Below are 19,315 nucleotides of genomic sequence, written 5' to 3'. Positions count from 1 at the left end.
CGTAGGTTGTTATTTCTATTATTTGTAAACAAAAGTTGACCTATAAACAAAGGAAGTACAGTTACAAACTGATTTTACACAAATCAGCTCCTGATATTTGACCATATCTACAGCTTATTTCTCATTATTCAAATCAGCAGGACATAACATCAATATGACTAACCATATTCGTCAATCAAATCAAGCTATTCTGTGCAGCCACATGTTCCTATCGCTGTTACCGTCTAACTTTCTTCCCATTCCCTTCATTTCTTTGTTAAATCCACCTCACATCTGGGCTTAAAAGCACATAGCAAGAGATGTGTTTTTACAGCCCCTAACACAATTGGGACTTGCGCCTGACTGAGGCCTCTGGGAGCTATTTTAACAGAAGTAAGTAATAGTAATCTGCACTAAGAGACATCTTCATCATGCACATATGACGCTACCACACTGAAGGGAGACAACAAAAAGAACAGAAATTCCTTCATCGTTGGATTTATGCTAACCATGGTATTTTTATCCTCCGGGCAAATAGGAGGCATTTCAGGAAGCGAGGAAAAGAGCAAAAAAAGGAGACATTCTGCCAAACAGAACACCTCTAACAAGTATTACTTTGAGAAAAGCTGAATCATCTGTCAGAAATTACTATAAGCAGAGGTAAAGTAATTATTTAGATTTTTCCTTTCTTTTTAAAAGTACATCATTAAAAATTTTGGGGGAGGGATAGCTCAGTAGTTTGAGCATTGGCCTGCTAAACCCAGGGTTGTGAGTTCAATCCTTGAGGGGGACACTTAGGGATCTGGGGCAAAATCAGTACTTCGTCCTGCTAGTGAAGGCAGGGGGCTGGACTCAATGACCTTTCAAGGTCCCTTCCAGTTCTAGGAGATAGGATATCTCCATTAATTTATTTTATTTTTTATTTATCATCATCAGGTTAAACTGCTGGGATGGGGCAGTGGTGGTAGGCTAAGAAACAGATGTCCTTACTTATTTTACCAGTAATAGATGAGTTTTTTACAACTGAAAAAACTAAAAACCTCATTTTCCACCCAATGACCTGTTTGTTTACTTTTTCAACTTCATTCATCTTACAAAATAAAATGAACCTGTCAGTTTCACTTGTTAGGCCTCATACTAGCTAAATAATGAATGTTTAAAAACAATTTTGGTCCAATGCTGTACAATTTTACAACCTACTTCTATCATATATGGTAGTTACCAGACGGTATGCTATAGTTTTGATTCTATTCCACCCATCCACCCCTCACCTCCATCATTAGTAGGACAGTGTTCCACTTCTGAAAAATTCTGAAATGGGCGTTCAATATTAATACACTTTTATATCAAATAATTAAATCCTTACGTTACAGCATCGTAAATGGAAGATAAGCACTGTCGTCAGTATAAATTTAAGATTAGCTCAGTTTCTGGCAAATAAGTGTTTGATATATTTTAAGATCCTCAGCTTCCTCCCTTGGCTACTATACAGGAAGAGGAATCTTTTTAATTTCACTCCGCTGATGCTTGGCCAAGCTATGGCAGGTAGAAAAAGCACTGGAGCTCCCTGTATACAAACGCAGGCAGGTAACACCTCATTAATTCCCATTTGGAAGGGGGTGGGTTTTTTTTAAATGAAAGCACACAGAACATTTTTCATACATGGCCACTGATTTTGGGTGCCAAACTGGAGACTCCTTGCAGCATATTGTGTCTAGGTGGACATCCAAAAACAGAAACAATCAAAATCAGAGGCCACCCCTGAAAATGTTGGCCTTAAATTCTTGTGGAATGAACAGCTTTAAATACAGTGGAATTAAAGGTTTAAGGCAACCATGCTCCGCCAGAAAGCTGCCCCCAGGCCATTACAGAACGGGCAAATGATTTTTTTATCCCCTGTAATTATTTGTATATTCTATAGCAACTATGAAACCATGTTGTCCATCTGCCATCCACTTGAGGGATAATATATACTACTATTACAAAATCAAATCTGTTTTTCCTGCAGTGCGTCCTCAGGCAACTCACTTAGCCTCTCTGTGCCTCAGTTTCCTACCAATAAAAAGGCTATAAACTACTTCCACACCTCACAGGAATGCTGTGAGGATAAATACATTATAGATTGTGTGGTGCTCATATGATGCCCATCAGTACAGAATGTTAAGTACCTGAAATAGATACCTAAGATAGCTAGAAGGCACTGAACTACTTACACATTTAATAATATTAAAGCAATTGAGAATATAGATGAGGGAAGCATGTTGTCCACATTATGATATAATCAAGAACAATATGGTTAAACATTACAGTGACGCAAGCAAAACAAAATGCAGCTTACAGAATATTTAACAATTTCATTGTTTCTTTGATTCTAAACCAGTCCCTTCAGCATTGCTAATATCAAGTCTACACAGAGCTCAAGGCGTGGGAAAACTTCCTTTTCAATTTTTATTGTTTTGTAACATACACCTAACAATACTGTAAAGGAAAAACAAATTGATAAAATATATATTTCATATATGCATTGCAAAATTCTACACTGCACGCCTTGTAGCTGACAATGGAACAGGTTCTACGTAGCATGTGCTAAGGAAATTTCCACTTGTATGCCTTTGTTCAAAAGGTAATTCTGTTTGATTGCAAGGGCTTAAAATGATTAGCAAATGCATTTGTTTCCTAAATAGCCTCCTTTAAAATAGATTAAAAAATTTCACTAGAACTGTATTTTGTCAGAAAGTCTTCACTACCAACGGACATGAATTTATAGCACCAGAGACCAAGCCATATGAAAGTTCACTTAGCTTCAGAACTTCCTTATTTCACTCTATGCCATCTGAATGTACAACAAAGCTTTCAGGAACATAAAATTGATTTATTCAATTATAATCATGTCTGCTGCTTTGAGGTATTCAAATACACACTTAACACAATGCTAGACAGAATTATAGATTTCAGGCTGAAATTATACTGATAATCTGATCTTTACTCGGGTAAAAGAAGGGCCTATGAAGACTAGGTGGTTTTATATAAAATATTGCAATTCCACCGCTAGACAACACTGTGGCTTAAAAACAGAGTTTCAGCCTTCACTCTTAACTCCTGCCTTTTTTAAACTTAGATGCTACAATTGATAACATAACTGTGAAAGTTTACATGAAAATCCATAACAGTTAAGAGATAGATTTATAAGATTTAGCCACATAGCACAAATATTCCATGGTAAACATTTTTGTGTAACTGAAAGAATCAACAAGTATGCACAAAGACACAGAATTTGAAAAATTTCCTCAGCAGCTACTCACTTGAGGAGTGAGGGCCTCTCTAGACTACAAAATTAGGTTACCACATTAGGTCGACCTACAGTCACCTCAGTAATTAAATTGGCTGTTGGTCTCCACACTACCCTCCTGCAGCCAGTGGTGCACATCATCACCAGGAGCGCTTTCACTTACTAAAGTGGGGCACTGACAGCTGGAATGTGAGGCACTGACAGCCACGCAAGGCTCATAGCTGGAGCCCACCCACCCCAGGACTCACATCAGAGCTGTGACCCCAGCAAGCAGCTCAATTTCACAGCAGGTAGACTACCAGAAGTGAAATTGACATTCTGGTCAGTTTCACACTGCTATTATTTCACATTTCCTCTCTGGCTCTGGCTGTCAGCCAGCAGGAGGCTCACAGCTGGAGACTCCCACTCCCCACTCCAGATCTGTCAGCCCCATTTAGGGCTCGCAGCTGGCATCTCTGGGGCTGACAGCTGGAGCCAGAGACCAAATTTGAAATAATAGCAGCCGTGAAACTGACAAGAAAATGCTGGTGGGGGAGTAATACTATATGTGAAAGAAAACAGAGTCAAATGAAGTAAAAATCTTAAATGAACCAAACTGTACCACAGAATCTCAATAGATAGTAATTCCATGCTTAAATAATAATACAGCAGTAGAGATACACTACCGACCACCTGACCAGGATGGTAATAGTGACTGTGAAATGCTCAGGGAGATGAAAGAGACTATAAAAATAAAAAACTCAATAATAATGGGGGATTTCAACTATCCCCATATGACTGGGTACATGTCACCGCAGGATGGGATGCAGAGATAAAGTTTCTTGACACCTTAAATGACCGCTTCTTGGAGCAGCTAGTCCTGAAACCCACAAGAGGAGAGGCAATTTTTGACTTAGTCCTAAGAGGAGCACAGGATCAGCTCCAAGAGGTTAATATAGCTGGACCGCTTAGTAATAGTGACCATAATATAATTAAATTTAACATCCCTGTGGTGTGGAAAACACCACAGCAGCCCACCACCGTAGCATTTAATTTCAGAAAAGGGAACTACACAAAAACAAGGAAGTTAATTAAACAGAAACTAAAAGGTACAGTGCAAAAAGTAAAATCCCTGCAAGCTGCATGGAAACTTTTTGAAGACATCATAATAGAGGCTCAACTTAAATGTATACCCCAAATTAAAAAACATAGTAAGAGAACCAAAAAACTGCCACCGTCGCTAAACAACAAAGTAAAAGAAACAGTGAGAGGCAAAAAGGCATCCTTTAAAAAGTGGAAGTTAAATCCTAGTGAAGAAAATAGAAAGGAGCATAAATCCTGGCAAATGAAGTGTAAAAATATAATTGGGAAGGCCAAAAAAGAATTTTGACAACAGCTAGCCAAAGACTCAAAAAGTAATAGCAAAAAAATGTTTAAGTACATTAGAAGCAGGAAGCCTGCTAAACAACCAGTGGGGCCACTGGACGATCGAGATGCTACAGGAGCACTCCAGGATAAGGCCATTGCAGAGAAACTAAATGAATTCTTTGCATTGGTCTTCACAGCTGAGGATATCAGGGAGAATCCCAAACCTGAGCCATTCTTTTTAGGTGACAAATCTGAGGAACTGTCCCAGATTGAGGTGTCATTAGAGGAGGTTTTAGAAGAAATTGATAAACTAAATAGTAAAAAGTCACCAGCACCAGATGGCATTCACCCTGTAGTTCTGAAGGAATTCAAATGTGAAATTGCAGAACTACTAACTGTGGTATATAATCTACCATTTAAATCAGCTTCTGTACCAGATGACTGGAGGATAGCTAATGTGACGCGAATTTTTTAAAAAGGCTTCAGAGGTTATCTTTGCAATTACAGGCCAGTAAGCCTAACTTCAATACCGGGAAAATTGGTTGAAACTATAGTAAAGGACAGAATTATCAGATACATAGATGAACATGAATTGTTAGGGAAGAGTCAACATGGGTTTTTTAAAAGGGAAACCATGCCTCACCAATCTTCAAGAATTCTTTGGGGGCGGGGGGGGGGGGGGGAGAAGTCAATAAGCATATGTACAAGGGGGAATCCAGTGGGTATACTGTGCTTAGATTTTCAGAAAGCCTTTGACAAGGTCCCTGACCAAAGGCTCTCAAGCAAAGTAGGCTGTCATGGGATAAGAAGGAAGGTCCTCTCAGGGATCACTAACTGGTTAAAAGATAGGAAACAAAGGGTAGGAATAAAAGGTCAGTTTTCAGAATGGAGAGAGGTAAATAATGGTGTCCCCTACGGGCCTGTACTGGGACCAGTCCTATTCAACATATTCATAAATGATCTGGAAAAAGGGGTAAACAGTGAGGTGACAAAATTTGCAGATGATACAAAATTACTCAAGATAGTTAAGGCAGACTGCGAAGAGCCACAGAAGGATCTCTCAAAACTGGGTGACTGAATTTTATCTGCCATTTTATTGGCCAATGTTGATAAATGCAAAGTAATGCACATTGGAAAACATAAAATGATGGGGTCTAAATTAGCTGTTACAACTCAAGAAAGAGATTGTGGAATCATTTATGGATAGTTCTCTGAAAACATTCACTCAATGTGCAGTGGCAGTCAAAAAAGCTAATAGAATGTTAGGAATCATTAAGAAAAGGACAGATAAGAAGACAGAAAATATCAGATTGCCACTATATAAATCCATGGTACACCCACATCTTGAATACTGCGTGTAGATGTGGTTGCCCCATCTCAAAAAAGATATATTGGAATTGGAAAAGGTTCAGAAAAGGGCAACAAAAATAATCAGGGGTATGGAACAGCTTCCGTATGAAAAGAGATTAATAAAACTGGGACTTTTCAGCTTGGAAAAGAGACGACGAAGAGGGGATATGAAAGAAGTCTATAAAATTATGACTGGTGTGGAGAAAGTAAATAAGGAAGTGCTATTTACTCCTTCTCATAACACAAGAACTAGGGGCCACCAAATGAAAATAATAGGCTGCAGGTTTAAAACAAACAAAAGGAAGTATTTCTTCACACAACGCACAGTCAACCTGTGGAACTCTTTGCCAGAGGATGTTGTGAAGGCCAAGACTATGACAAGGTTAAAAAAGAACTAGATAAATTCATGGAGGACAGGTCCATCAATGGCTATTAGCCAGGATGGGCAGCGATGGTGTCCCTAGCCTCTGTTTGACAGAAGCTGGGAATGGGTGACAGGGGATGGATCACTTGATGATTATCTGCTGTTCATTCCCTCTGAAGCACCTGGCATTGGTCACTGTTGGAAGACAGGATACTGGGCTAGATGGACCTTTGGTCTGACCCAGTATGGACATTTTTATGAAAAAATCAATTTCACAGCTTGTAGGCTCACTGTTGTGAAACTGAGTCTCTAGGGCTCAGGTGGTCAGCCCATGGCAGGGGGAGAGCTGCTGTGAGGTCCGCTGCCAGGGCTGATAGCCAGGAGCCCCGCTGACACCTCCCAGTGAGGAATTGGGGCAAGGAGAAGGAGATCCCAAGCCCAGCCACCTCCCAAAGAGGGGGGAGGAGAGCCCAACTGGCAACTGCCAGGCTTGGGCTCTCCTTCCTCCCCAATCCCTCACTGGGAAGCAGCAGAAGAGATCCGAGCTATCAGTCTCGGTGGCAGTGCTCTGGGCTATCAGCCAGCAGGTGATGCAAGTAATTCAGTGTCTACACAAACACTGCGTCACCCCTAAATACATCGACCAAAGTGCTACATCTCTCACAGAGGAGGAGTTATTAGGCTGACGCAGTTGGCGACTTACATCAGCAGGAACACCATTCTACTGTAGACACTTACATATTTAGGTCAACATAAGTTGCCTTATGTCGACCTACCTCTATAGCGTAGACCAGGCCAAAGTCTACTAGTCTGGATGAAAAAGTCCAGCACCACTTACCCAACCTCCAATGCCACACACCTATTTAATTTATATTGCCACATCTCCACTTCTCTGCCAATAAGTCAATGTCTGTCCCCCCCAAATAAAATAATTTTCAAATATACACACCAGTTAAAGTCTGGCCAACTCCCTCCTCAACCTCCCACTCTGAATAAATGAAAGGTAGCCTCCTCACTGGTTCTCATTGCGCTCTCCTATACCTTGGGATGAGGAGCTGCTATTCTCTCTCTTTTCATTTCCCTCCCCTATCACTATACTTTCTCTCTCACTTCCCTATCTCCCTCCCTCCCACACCAAGTCTTCTCACCCACTCACTTTCTCCCTCCATGTTCCACCACGGTCTCCTGGCCCCTGCACAAATCCCAAATTTTCCCTCCCTTTCCAGTATAGTTTCCTTTGCATTTTCCCTGTGCCACCTATTACCCCATACTCCCTCAGCCTCCCTTCTGCATCTGAAGTTTCACTGCACCCTCCTTCAAGCACTCTCCCTGAATCCCGATTCCCCTGCATGCCCCTGCAACTCATACTCCCGACCCCCTTATTCTCCTACTTCTAAGATCAGGAAGTGCAATTAAAAAATAATCTTAAGGACCCTTGCCACTGCCTCCTAAAAATAACTAATTTTTAAATCTCCAGAAATAATCTGTAATATACAAATATAATAAAAGGTGAAGTCCGAGGGCAGGGCCATCTAGTTTCCTCACATTTTTGTGGAAGGCCAAGCAGAGTCAGCTCCCAGAAAATAGATTTAAAAAACAAACAACAAAAAAACAGTTCCATAAACTGGTTATGTTCAATCATAAAACATTAGTGCAAAGCTTGCATGATATGTCATCAGACATTAGATATAAAACAATTATAATACAAATATCATGATGCAGATTATGATATCAGTTACAGTGGTCTGGACACAAAATTGTATTATATTCAGCACAGACAATGACACTAGTACTTAAGGTTGAAGAACACTACCCATCATAAGCCCCCGTTTTCAGTTACTTATAACTTTGCCAAATTTAAGCCATCTGGGCTGAAGTTTTCCATGCTTTGTGTCTGCCTCAGGCTCAATTTTGTGGAAAATTTCAGCAAAAATGGGTAATTTATTTCCAAGAAAAGGTTAGGGGAAAATACATTGTTTTGCCCATGTTAATAAAAAGGTTTCATGGGCAACTTTAAGTCTGGCATTTCTTTAACTTTTGGTTCCAAAGTCAAGCGCACAGTGTACTTTTAATGTAATTTTTGGATGGTCATTTAATTTGGGGCCTTGTTTCACCGTGCTACATTGCCTTCATTCCAAACCTTACACTGAATGATTTTTACTTCTCTACTGAATGATTTTTACTTCTGTTACTCTGAAACTTCTCTACTGTTGTCAGACAGTATATTGTGCTGTCCCCGCCTAGATTACTACATGCAGTACCCATATTAATCATGATAATTAATGCTGATAATGTTTCTAGCATTTGGCACTCGCAGAAGATCAAATCAGGTGCAACGTCAATGACCTCAAAGGAATGGTACCCACTAATTCCGAGGCAGAATTTGGTCCCTTGTATCTATCACTAAAAAGGCAAATGGGGAAAACTAGCAAATGAAGAACATCTAGCTGCGTAGTAGGGGAAACTGTTGCAAGTGCACCTTCACAGCACTTTTCATACTCTGTTTTTCTTTTTAGTAATCCTGTCCATTTGCCACTCGCATATGGCTCTCACCACACCCCATTTTTGCATTTTAGCATCTGTCCTCCTCTGGCTCCATTTCTCCATCCTTATTACCAACCTCGACATTTCCCACCAGCTCCATCTGCTCCTCTTTCTCCCCCATCTTCCCACTAGCCCAAATCCAGATGCCACATCCATGCCCTCCTCTGCCTACTTCTCCTCACTTCTGCTGACATGTGGCCCAATCCTGGCCCTCCCTCCGTCCCCAATCTCCATCTCCACCCCTCTCATATCCACATTCCTAACCTCACACCCATCCTCCTCCTTCCCTGCTCCCTCCTACCCTTCTCTTGCTGGCTCTGGAATGTCCTCTCCATCTCTAAAAGATCACAACCATCCACGATTCATACCTTGCTCTCTCCAGCTCTTGGCTCTCACAGAGATCTGGGTCCCTTTATTTGACATTGCTCCGGTAACTGCCCTCTCTCACACTCCTCAAACTGGATCACACTAATGTGGATATTGAACTTCTCTGCTGTTCCTGAAGCTTCCAACCCCTCTCTCCCCCAGTGACAGAGTGCAGGGAGTGAGTACCTATCAAAAAGCCGTGAGGCAGGCAGGCACAAGCCTGCCCGCATCTGAAAGCCCCCACCCCCTACCTAAGGGGAAGAGCTACTGGACCTGGGAATCAAACAGTTACAGGGGACAACTGAGGAATAACGGTCAGGAGTGAGGGTCACACGTACAAAATCAGGGATCCAGAGCAGGACACCGAGCAGAGAACCCCGGACAGCACCCACTGCTCCTCAAAGGTGTCTAGGGACCCAGCGGATGCCACCCAGAGGAACTCTGCCCAGATACATGAGCCAAGGGAGGAACAGCAATAGGCCTCACAGTCGCAGAACATCCGCTCACTCAGCATCCTCCTCCTGATGTTACAGATGCATACTTTGGCCAGCGCCAGGAAGAGGTTGACGAAGTCTCATGACTTTGTAGGGTCACGGACGGAGTGTGCATGGATAAAGAGGTATGGGGGAAAATGAAGCCAGAACCTTAAAAGAAGGTTCTGGAGGAACAGGAATTGAGTCTGCAATCGGGTCACTTAGTGCCCCAAGAGAAGCTGATTGCAGGTAATTATATGATCAGGCTGGAGGGCTGGGTGGAATAAGAACTCAATTGGCCCCCATCAGCTAAGGGCTGATAAAAGAGGCACAGAAAGGAAGTGCTGGGGGAAAGAGGAGGAGGAGGAACAGGGCTAGCTGAGTCTAGTCATACAGCAGCCTCAGAGTAGGGAGATCTCTGTTCCCCTCAGGTTCTGCCAGGAGAGCCTAAAGCTCAGTAAATATTGTAAATAGGGGGAAATGTGGTGATATTGATGAAGGGGAATTGAACTGAAATAAAGTTTCACTGAGAGTACACTTGGTGGAGTCTGTGCCATTTCTGCAGAGAAGAGGACAGGGGCCGATATGGACCCTGTTACACCCCCTCTTCCCACTCTCTCCTCTTCTGAAGAGCACTGCTTCAAATTTGTCTCTCTTCCTCCATGTTGCTGTCATCCACTGTCCATCCAACTCCACCCCGTCAGCTTCTATCTTCGATTTCAGTCTTGGCCCTCTCATCTCACATTCTCCCACACTCATCCACAGAGTCTTCAATTTCCATGCTGATGACCCATCAGACTCCTTAGTTGCACATTTCCTCACTCTCATCTCTTCATTTCACCTGCAGCCTTGGTTCAACTCTCCCACTCACCAAAAGGGCCAATCTCTTAACTTTGGTCTCCACCGAGCATTGCTCTATTTTCTCTCTATAGCAAGTTTCTCTTATCTAACAACCACCTGGTCTCTTTCAGCACCACCCGTCAGCTCCCCGCCCCATCCCCAGTCTCATACACCAGCATTCTGCTTTTCCATGACTTCCAGACCATCAATGTTGATGACTTCTCATGCTCACAGCTCACTCCTCCCTTAACGTGGTTGTTGATTCTCTCCAAACTTCACTCTCCTCCACCTTTGTCTCTTTTGCCCCTCTCTTCCAGTGCAAGTTTCGCCCTATCAACCCTCTGCCCTGACTCATCCCCAACATCTGCTTCAGCTGCTTACTCTAGTGTTACGGAAAGTCTCTGGCAGAAGTCTTGTGACCAGGCTGCCTTCCTCTTCTACAAATTCTCTCTCTTCTCCTCCAGTTCTGCCATCTTGCTAGCTAAATAACTACTACTCAAATTAACTGAATCCCACACTCACAATCCCAGCTCCCTTTTCACCACCTTTGACTCACTCCTCAAACCCTCCCCTCCTCCTGCTTCCATTTCTCTCTCTGCCAATGATCTCACCAATTACTTCCAAAATAAAACAGATAAAATATTATATGACTTTTCCCCTCCCCACAGCTTGCCTTCCTTCTCCCCTTGCCATCCTACAACTCTCTTCTTCTCTCCTCTGACCCCCCGCCACTTTCCCAGTGATCCCACCACATTTCCTGATTTCTCTCACACACACACTCTCATCCACTTCCTTACTCTTTTTTTTTTTTTTAAACCTCTCACACCCCCACAATTTTCCTCTTCAACCACTGCCCCATCTCGAAGATAATTGAACATGCTCTCTACAATCACTATCTGGAGTCTCTCTCCCCCAATTCCATCCTAGACCCTGTCCAATCCAGTTTTTGGCCCTTAAATGCCACTGAAACCATTCTCACCTAGCCAAAGGTCAGAACCAGTACTCCATCCTTAACCTCTTTCACCTGTCAAGCACCTTTGAAACAGTCAATTACTATCTTCTTCTTGAAACCTTGTTCTTACTTGACTTCTGTGACTCTGTCCTCTCCCTACCTCCCTAACTGCTTCTTCAGCCATGTTCTTCAGAGGATCCTCCTAATCCCCCTCAAACTTTCTGTGGAGGTTCCTCAAGGGCTCTGTCCTTGATCCCCATCTCTTCTCCCTCAACAACCTCATGTGCAAACACAGATTCAACTACCATCTCTGTACTGACAACTCACAGGTCTACCTCATTACTCCAGACCGGTCTCCTGTACAAATTAATCTCTCAGCCTGTCTCTCTGACATCTCCCTGTAAGTGTCTAGCCATCAGTTCAAATGCAACATAGATTAAAAGTTGTGTTTTAGCTTTCCCAATCCCTCCTCATTACTGCCTTTCTCAATTACTCTAGATAACACCATCAGCCTGTCTGTCACTCTGACCTGCAACCTGGGCATCATCTTCGACTCAGACTTCTTTTTAGGTCCTCACATCCAGGCCAAATGTTGCAGATTTTTTTTTTGCATAACATCTCTAAGATGTGGCCTTTCCTATCCATCTAAACAACTAAAAACTCTCATCCAGACTCTCCTCATCTTGATTCTCAATTACAAAATCCTTTTCTCCAGCCTTGACAAATGCAACCTTACCCCACTCACATCTATTCAGAGTGCTGCTACGAAGATCATTTTTCTAGCTTGTCACTTTGACCATGTCACCCCTCTCTTCACAACCCCTGACTGGCTTCCCCTTCTCTATCACATCAAACAGAAGCTATCTGTCTTCACTTTCAACTCTCATCCCCACCCCACCTATCATCCCTCACTCACTTTTGAGATGTCAACTCTTGTTGACTCATTATTTCCTTGGATTCACCCATCTGTTTGTATCCATCTGCTGTCTCCTGTCTTACACTTAGACTGTAAGCTCTCTGGGGCCGCAACTGACTTTTTGTTCTATGTTTATACAGTACATAGCACAATGGAGTCCTTGTCAATGACTAGGGCTCCCATTAATACTACCACCAATAACAACATGGTAGGAAGAGAAAAAAGAGAAAAATGAAGATGAAGAATTAGACATCTGCTCATGTTAGTTGAAAACAAAAAATATATTGAGTCTAGAAAAGCTAATTCTGCCAGTGAGAAGTCGCAAGAGAGATGGGGATGGGCTGAATCACGTTGCAGCATGATTCTCTGGAAATTATACACCTCCCTACTTTTGGGGGCTTGGAGGGGATGAGAGGGGGAGAGACGGAGATGGTAAGGTTGATGGTGGAGAGTTTAGTATCACTGGTGGGACAATGTCCCGCCAAAACAAGTTTCATAGTGAACCTAGATGACCTATTAAGTTTAACTACCTAAAACATCCTCCACACTACAAAAGGTTTTCAGTCCATATTTAAGGGCTAAATTCCGTCCTCTGACACAGCTCCAGATGAAGTCCTAGCATTTAGCCAGAAGACTTCATACATTACTCCAGTTTATTCCTTCGTGACCTCCTGCCCCCAAAATAAACACTGCTATTTGAAGACTTATTCCTGTTTGTATCATGATGATTTTCCCCAGTAACGTCAGATGACAATGTCAGAGGTTTAACTACAGAAGAGAAGCATTTAAAAATATGCTGAATTTATGAAGCTATATCCAGTAATAAGGGGAGAAAATGCACAGATATGTTTTGAAAGGAAAAGCATAGTGTGCGCGAATATGTTTTTATTAAAAACTAAATATTACAAAAATTAAGATTTTAAAATTTTCCACAATGCATCAAGAGATGCAAATATTCTTATACTCTAAACAATAGTAGAAAATGGCTCCTTCTCACTCAGATTATTTATACAGCTCCCAAAAGTGTGTAGGCTCTTCACAGAGATATAAAAAGACAGGTTTCCAGTCCCCACTCCAAAGAGCTTACAAATAAAAATAGACATCATAAAGATATTGCATGTGTATTCAGAGTCATGTCTCTTTACTGACAAATTTTTACTGCTTTTTACTCATTAGTCATCCAAAGCTTCAACAGCTAAGAGAAAGCAACCTGAATTCTATTCCTTTTTGTGCATTACTGTTATTTACCAAGTTTCAATCAGTTACACCTCTCCAAACCCACTGAAAGCAGTGGGGTTGCCATAGATCATACAATTCAGACATTACAACTCAATTTTGGTCTGCAAAACCTTTATTATGCGGGATAACAAGGAAAAAAAACATATTGTGACTGAGAGCACCCAGAGTGAGGTTGCGGGGCTGGCAGTTATGGAATCATTGAGACACAATAATCATGGAATCTCCACAATGCCATTTTTAGACTAGAACCAAACTTTAAGAGGAAATGGTGGAGATAAGAAAAAAAAATCAATACCCACACCACTATTTAATTTTAGTTCTGAGGCTAAAGTAGATGTAGGGGCTTGATACAACCAGCCACCGCTAAAACTCATTTCTTTAATTCATATAGTCCATCAGCAATAATCCAACAAGAGAATTAAAGAAACAAAAATAAAATTAATTAAAATATTCTGCACTCTATGAAATAGAACACTCCTATCATAGATAAATCATGGCTTGTAATTCTACCTTTTATGTAGTGTTTACCATGCTAATTTCTCAGATTTTAAACTCCACGATCCAGGAATTTGTGTATGCATGCACACACAACCATAAGTTTTATTTTTTAAATAAAAATCCATGTAACTGATGTAACATTTGCCACCTCACATTGTTCACCGCTTATGTGTTATGCTCCTTTTCTCTACCCTCAGTTTGTTCTACTTGTTTTCTATAGTTTGTTTTTTTTTGTTTTTGTTTTTTTTTTAAACTGTGCTCATCACACAGTATCTGAGCATCTTCCAGCTGCGCATTAAATGACGTAATTAACAACTACCATGTGTGGACTATTCTCTCATCCTCTCCCCAGGAGGAGAATTGTATGTGCAGTAGAGTATTTTGTTTTGGTAGGGTTTTGTTTGTTTGTTAGTGATATGCATGTTGCTACATGTTTATAAATTAGAGACAGCAAGGTTGAAGAAGTACGCCTTGCACTTGGAGCACTTACTGCACTCATTTAGATTGAAAGCTTTCTGGAGCAGGGACTATCTACTGTTCTGTGTGTAAAGCCTCTAGCACAATGGGGCCCGGTTCTCACTTGGTCCCTAAGCACTACCATAATAAATAATAAAAAATAAGTATTTGGTTCTTTCGGATTTCAGTACCAGCCTTTACTATACAACTTTTTCTTCAATCCATTCACAAAACACATACATGGATTCCAGCCATCACTAAATGAGTTTATGGAATAACAATTTCTAAAATTTTTCATGACCCCCATGATTAGTAGCATCTCACAGAATTCACTACAGTTTATGGGTCTTTTTTATTATTAATTATTATTATTATTATTATTAAAGTCACAATGTAAAAAAGAAAAACGTGTTTTTAGCAAAAGCAATGGTAAAGTCAGGCTTTTGCTACTCAATGTGCACAGCATTAAAAAGTCATTTCACATTTGTAGGCCCTGCTACAATATGGGCATCTGGAACCTATACTAGAAATAGTAAGCTTACAAATGTTAATCTTTTTTTAAACTAGATTACTGATTTTGAACATCCCCTCCCCCAAACATATGACCCTGAGCTGAGCTAGCAGACACTAATTTGAAACTTGTTTAAACTTACTTATTACTACATATGCAAAGATTAGAAAGTACGATATAAAGTGCCTGATCCTCAGCAGTTCTGCACACTTGCAAATTCATTTCAATGGGAGCTGCAGATGCTCAGCACCTCTCAGGACAGCGTCCTAAGAATGAAAAAATTGCAGAAATGGTGGAATCACGTATCTTGTACAACAATACTGACATTTTTGTCTGTTCCAAGAACAGACCTTTCCTGGTTCTCTTTCTACTAGCAGCAGCAAACACTGATCAGATTCTGGTACTCAAACAACACAATACAAATAGTCCTGAAGGGAAGTAAAAAGGGGAGCAGGCTTTCAGTTTAATGATTTCTGCAAACTGTCCAGCATTTTTTCTGATCTACTCACTGGCAGAAGCTAGAAAACTGCTCCCACCTCACCTTCAAAAGACACTTTTAAAAGGGAAGGCTCAGTCATTAATGAAGTTTAAAATCAGATAATTAGCAGATAAGACTAAGATGGAATCACAACTATTCTATAATCCACCAGTTTTGTAAGTGTTCAGTTAGCAAACTAGTTCTTTCGTGTCCATTTATTAGCTGAAATCCAAACACTACCCAGTAGTCTGAACAGTATTCCTTTTACCATCCCCCATTTCAAACACTACATTCTTAAACTTTACACAGGTACATAACCAGATTTCCTAGATTTTAGTAACATACTTTATGTTGTAGTTTAGTTAGCACATTACAGACTGAAAACATATACTGAGGTTTCAAATCTGTGGTATCTGTGTTAGTGCAATCAGAACACATTTGTCACATTTACTTTACCTTTTCAACTATAAGCTTTATTAAGCGTTTTTTTGCGTCAAGCTGATATACTAGCTTCTATCAAACCTCTAGAAAAAAGTGTTGTTTTCTCTATTAGGCAACGTATAGACAGCTTTTTACCAAAGCAACATCTTTAACCTGAAAAACCAATAGACCACCAAGCATGAAGGATGTGAATATCAAAAAATGGAATATGAACCCAGATTTTATAGATTTAAACCTATGAATAATGTCCTTTAATTCTTGAGACTTTTTTTTTTTAAAGGAGTACTCCGTTTAATTAAATAATTTCAGGATCTCAGTAGGAACAACCTATTGCTGATGTTTTGCCAAAATTGCTAAAGAAATTAATGACAGTGAATAAGCAGAGTGACTGCCAATACAACCTCTAATGCAGTCTTGTAAAATTCTATTCACCCTGGCTAAGCATTTTTGACAGACCTGTAAAATATTGATTGTATTCATTATCATTATCATACAGAATAGATGAGCACATTTTTTGCCTGAGCTAGTAAGTTTTCATGGCCATTTTGCCAGGTTTTTCTAAAAAAGATTTGTCACATACCTGCAACCGCTAAAGATGCAAATTGAGATATAACATACTGATTGTGTTTCTTTGAAACCAACCAGCAATGTAACATTGGTCTGACCTCAAAACAAACAACTGATAGTCAGATTAAATAAGATAGGAACCAAACATGTTCAAGTTTATATGTGCTGCATTCTCCTGATTGTAAGTAACAGTGAAGTTTTCAAGAACATCGTTAGTTCATTCTCTTCAGCCGCCCTCCCCAAAAAATGAGTACATCAGTACAGCCAACTACACATGCTAAAGTCATGAATTTGGGATGCCCGGCACTGAGATTGTCTTAAAAATCATGACTTCTTAAAAAATAATATATGTTGGATTCTTTTTACTTGCCTTCTTATCTTTAAGGGTTCACATTTTCAAGTTTTTTCCTCAACAATTGGGAAGGCTAGAAATTCACTCTTTAAAAAATTTACAGTTGAGATTCTCACATAATCATATAGTACCAAAAGATCTGGCTTTTAAAAATATATATAAATAAAATATCATGAGAATTGTGATAGAATCAGGAGATCTGACAACACTATTTAAAGTAACTTGCTTTAGACCTAAATAATTTCACTGTTCATTTGTGTTTAGTAAATTTCGGCAGAAAAAAAGGTCTTCACATGTATAAATGGGGGAGGGATAGCTCAGTGGTTTGAGCATTGGCCTGCTAAACCCAGGGTCGTGAGTTCAATCCTTGATGGGGCCACTTATGGATCTCGGGCAAAATCAATACTTGGTCCTGCAAGTAAAGGCAGGGGGCTGGACTCGATGACCTTTCAGGGTCCCTTCCAGTTCTAGGAGACAGGATATCTCCATATATTAATTAAATTTTCTGAAAAACATTGCCATTGATATTTAATTGCTAACTTTAAAATCTGCTTTAAAAGGTATAATTAAATACAGGCGTTTAAGAGTAAAAAGTTTGTGTGGAGGACAAAATTACTTCAGGAGCAAAACAGTAATTCCTCCCATGCAAATTATTTTGAATTCAAAGTCAAGGGTTTAGGGACTGGCAAAACAGGAAAATCTTGAAAAAGGCGTTTAAACAACAAATGCTCTGTTTTTTTCACATATTTAAGATACTTATATAATTGATAGCGTGTGGCATTTTTTGTGGGGAGGGACACTTCAAACCTCGTGAGTCTCAAGATTTTTGTTTAAAAATTTAATTGATTTTTTAACATAAACATACTGCAAAATAAGCAAAACCAAACAGACACACAGTATCTCAATTGATGGAACAAATTACTCTACATACCAAACGAGATTATTTTGTTCACAAGTTAGTTCAGAGAGGCTGCTACTACAATCAAAATATGCAGAAACGTTTTATTTTGTTACCCACGGGACAACAAGACACAGGCTGGGTTCTAACTGTGCTCAGACCTGTCCCGAATCTCCTTTGAATGGGGAGGGAAAAGACTCCCGCCTCAATTTTTACGGTCTCCCTCAGGTGAGGAAGGATTTTGCTAGAGGAATTTCAAATTTTTTTAACAAAAAACCTCCCTCCATGAGACAGACACAGCTCTCCTCCCGAGGGGTGCTGCAAACCGCTGGGGGATGCAGCCAGACACACCCGGGGGGAGGAGAGGTAAAAGGCCCTGTATGGCAGGCTGAGGGGGACACAGCCCCCTGACCCCGGGCCGGGAGTGTGGGGGACACAGCCACAGCCCCCATGCCGAGGAAGGGGGCTGGGCCTCTGGGGGCCGGGGGAGAAAGAGCCACAGCCCCTCTCCCGGCGCCGGCGGAGGGGAGCCGAGCCCTTGGGAGCTGGGGGAGGCAGTCACAGCGCCCCCCCGCCGGCGGAAGGGGGTCCAGGGAAGAGGTAAGCCCCGGGCCAGCCCGGCGCTCCCTTCTCCGGGCGGCCGAAGGGCGCTTCCCCAGGCAGTCCGAGCAGGCAGCGGTGAGCGCCTTGTTCCCCGCCGCGGCGAGCAGAGCGCGGCGCCAGGCCGGAGGGGCGCTGCAGCCGCTCCCCGCCCGAGCTGCCCCCGGCTCTCACCTCCTCGATGGCCGCCACCGTGTTCCTGCACTGAGCCATCCGCGTGGTGAAGTTGGAGGCGGTGGGCGACTTGTAATCCTCATTGGTCTCGGACACGAATTCCGACACGGAGATCTGGTCCGGCATGGCGGGGCGGGCGGCTCCGGGGGAGGAAAGGGGAGGGGGCACCCCGCTTACATTGCTCAGCAACCGGCAGCGCCCTGCTCACACCCCACCGCCGTCTGGCGTGTGTTGTTCTCTCCTGCGTCCGCACAAGGAAATTCCCCGCAGCCGCACCCCTCCCTCCCGGTCACCCACGGGGGGGCTGCTGCACGCCCCTCCCCCCGGCTGCACACAGACAGTGGGGAGGCCACCACACGGTATCCCTCCCTCCGGCATCAGGCGGGGGGCGGCTGCTGCATGCCCCACCGCCCATCCCCACCACACAAACCTCGCTCCCCATCACACAGGCTGGGGGAGGCCACCACATACCCTCCTCTCCCTCCCCACCACACAGGCTGGGGGAGAACTGCTACATACCCCTTTGTAATCACACACTGAGGGAGGTCACCACAAACCCATCCCGTCCCTATCACACAGTGGGGGAAGCCTCTACAGACCCATCCTCTCCCCCACATCACACTGGGGAAACTGCCACACCCCCCTCCCAATAAGACGTGAGGAAAGGCCACTTCACACTCC

General features: G+C 42.1%; 1 protein-coding gene across 2 annotated transcripts in view; it reads right to left on the bottom strand.

Moving 5' to 3' along the window:
• ASAP2 (ArfGAP with SH3 domain, ankyrin repeat and PH domain 2) overlaps window positions 1–18,843 on the bottom strand; it is a 183,449-nt gene extending 164,606 nt beyond the window's left edge. For both annotated transcript variants that reach the window (XM_054022672.1, XM_054022673.1), the window contains exon 1: window positions 18,635–18,843. In XM_054022672.1, coding sequence (XP_053878647.1) covers window positions 18,635–18,760 — 126 coding nt within the window. In that variant the 5' untranslated portion in view covers window positions 18,761–18,843. The remainder of the gene's footprint in view (window positions 1–18,634) is intronic.
• Between the last annotated feature and the right edge of the window lie 472 nt (window positions 18,844–19,315).

Source organism: Malaclemys terrapin, chromosome 3 (assembly GCF_027887155.1).
Source record: "Malaclemys terrapin pileata isolate rMalTer1 chromosome 3, rMalTer1.hap1, whole genome shotgun sequence".
NCBI classification, from domain to species: Eukaryota; Metazoa; Chordata; order Testudines; family Emydidae; genus Malaclemys; species Malaclemys terrapin.
Note: the sequence above shows the minus strand (reverse complement) of the source record. Positions and strands in the feature narration are given on the sequence as shown.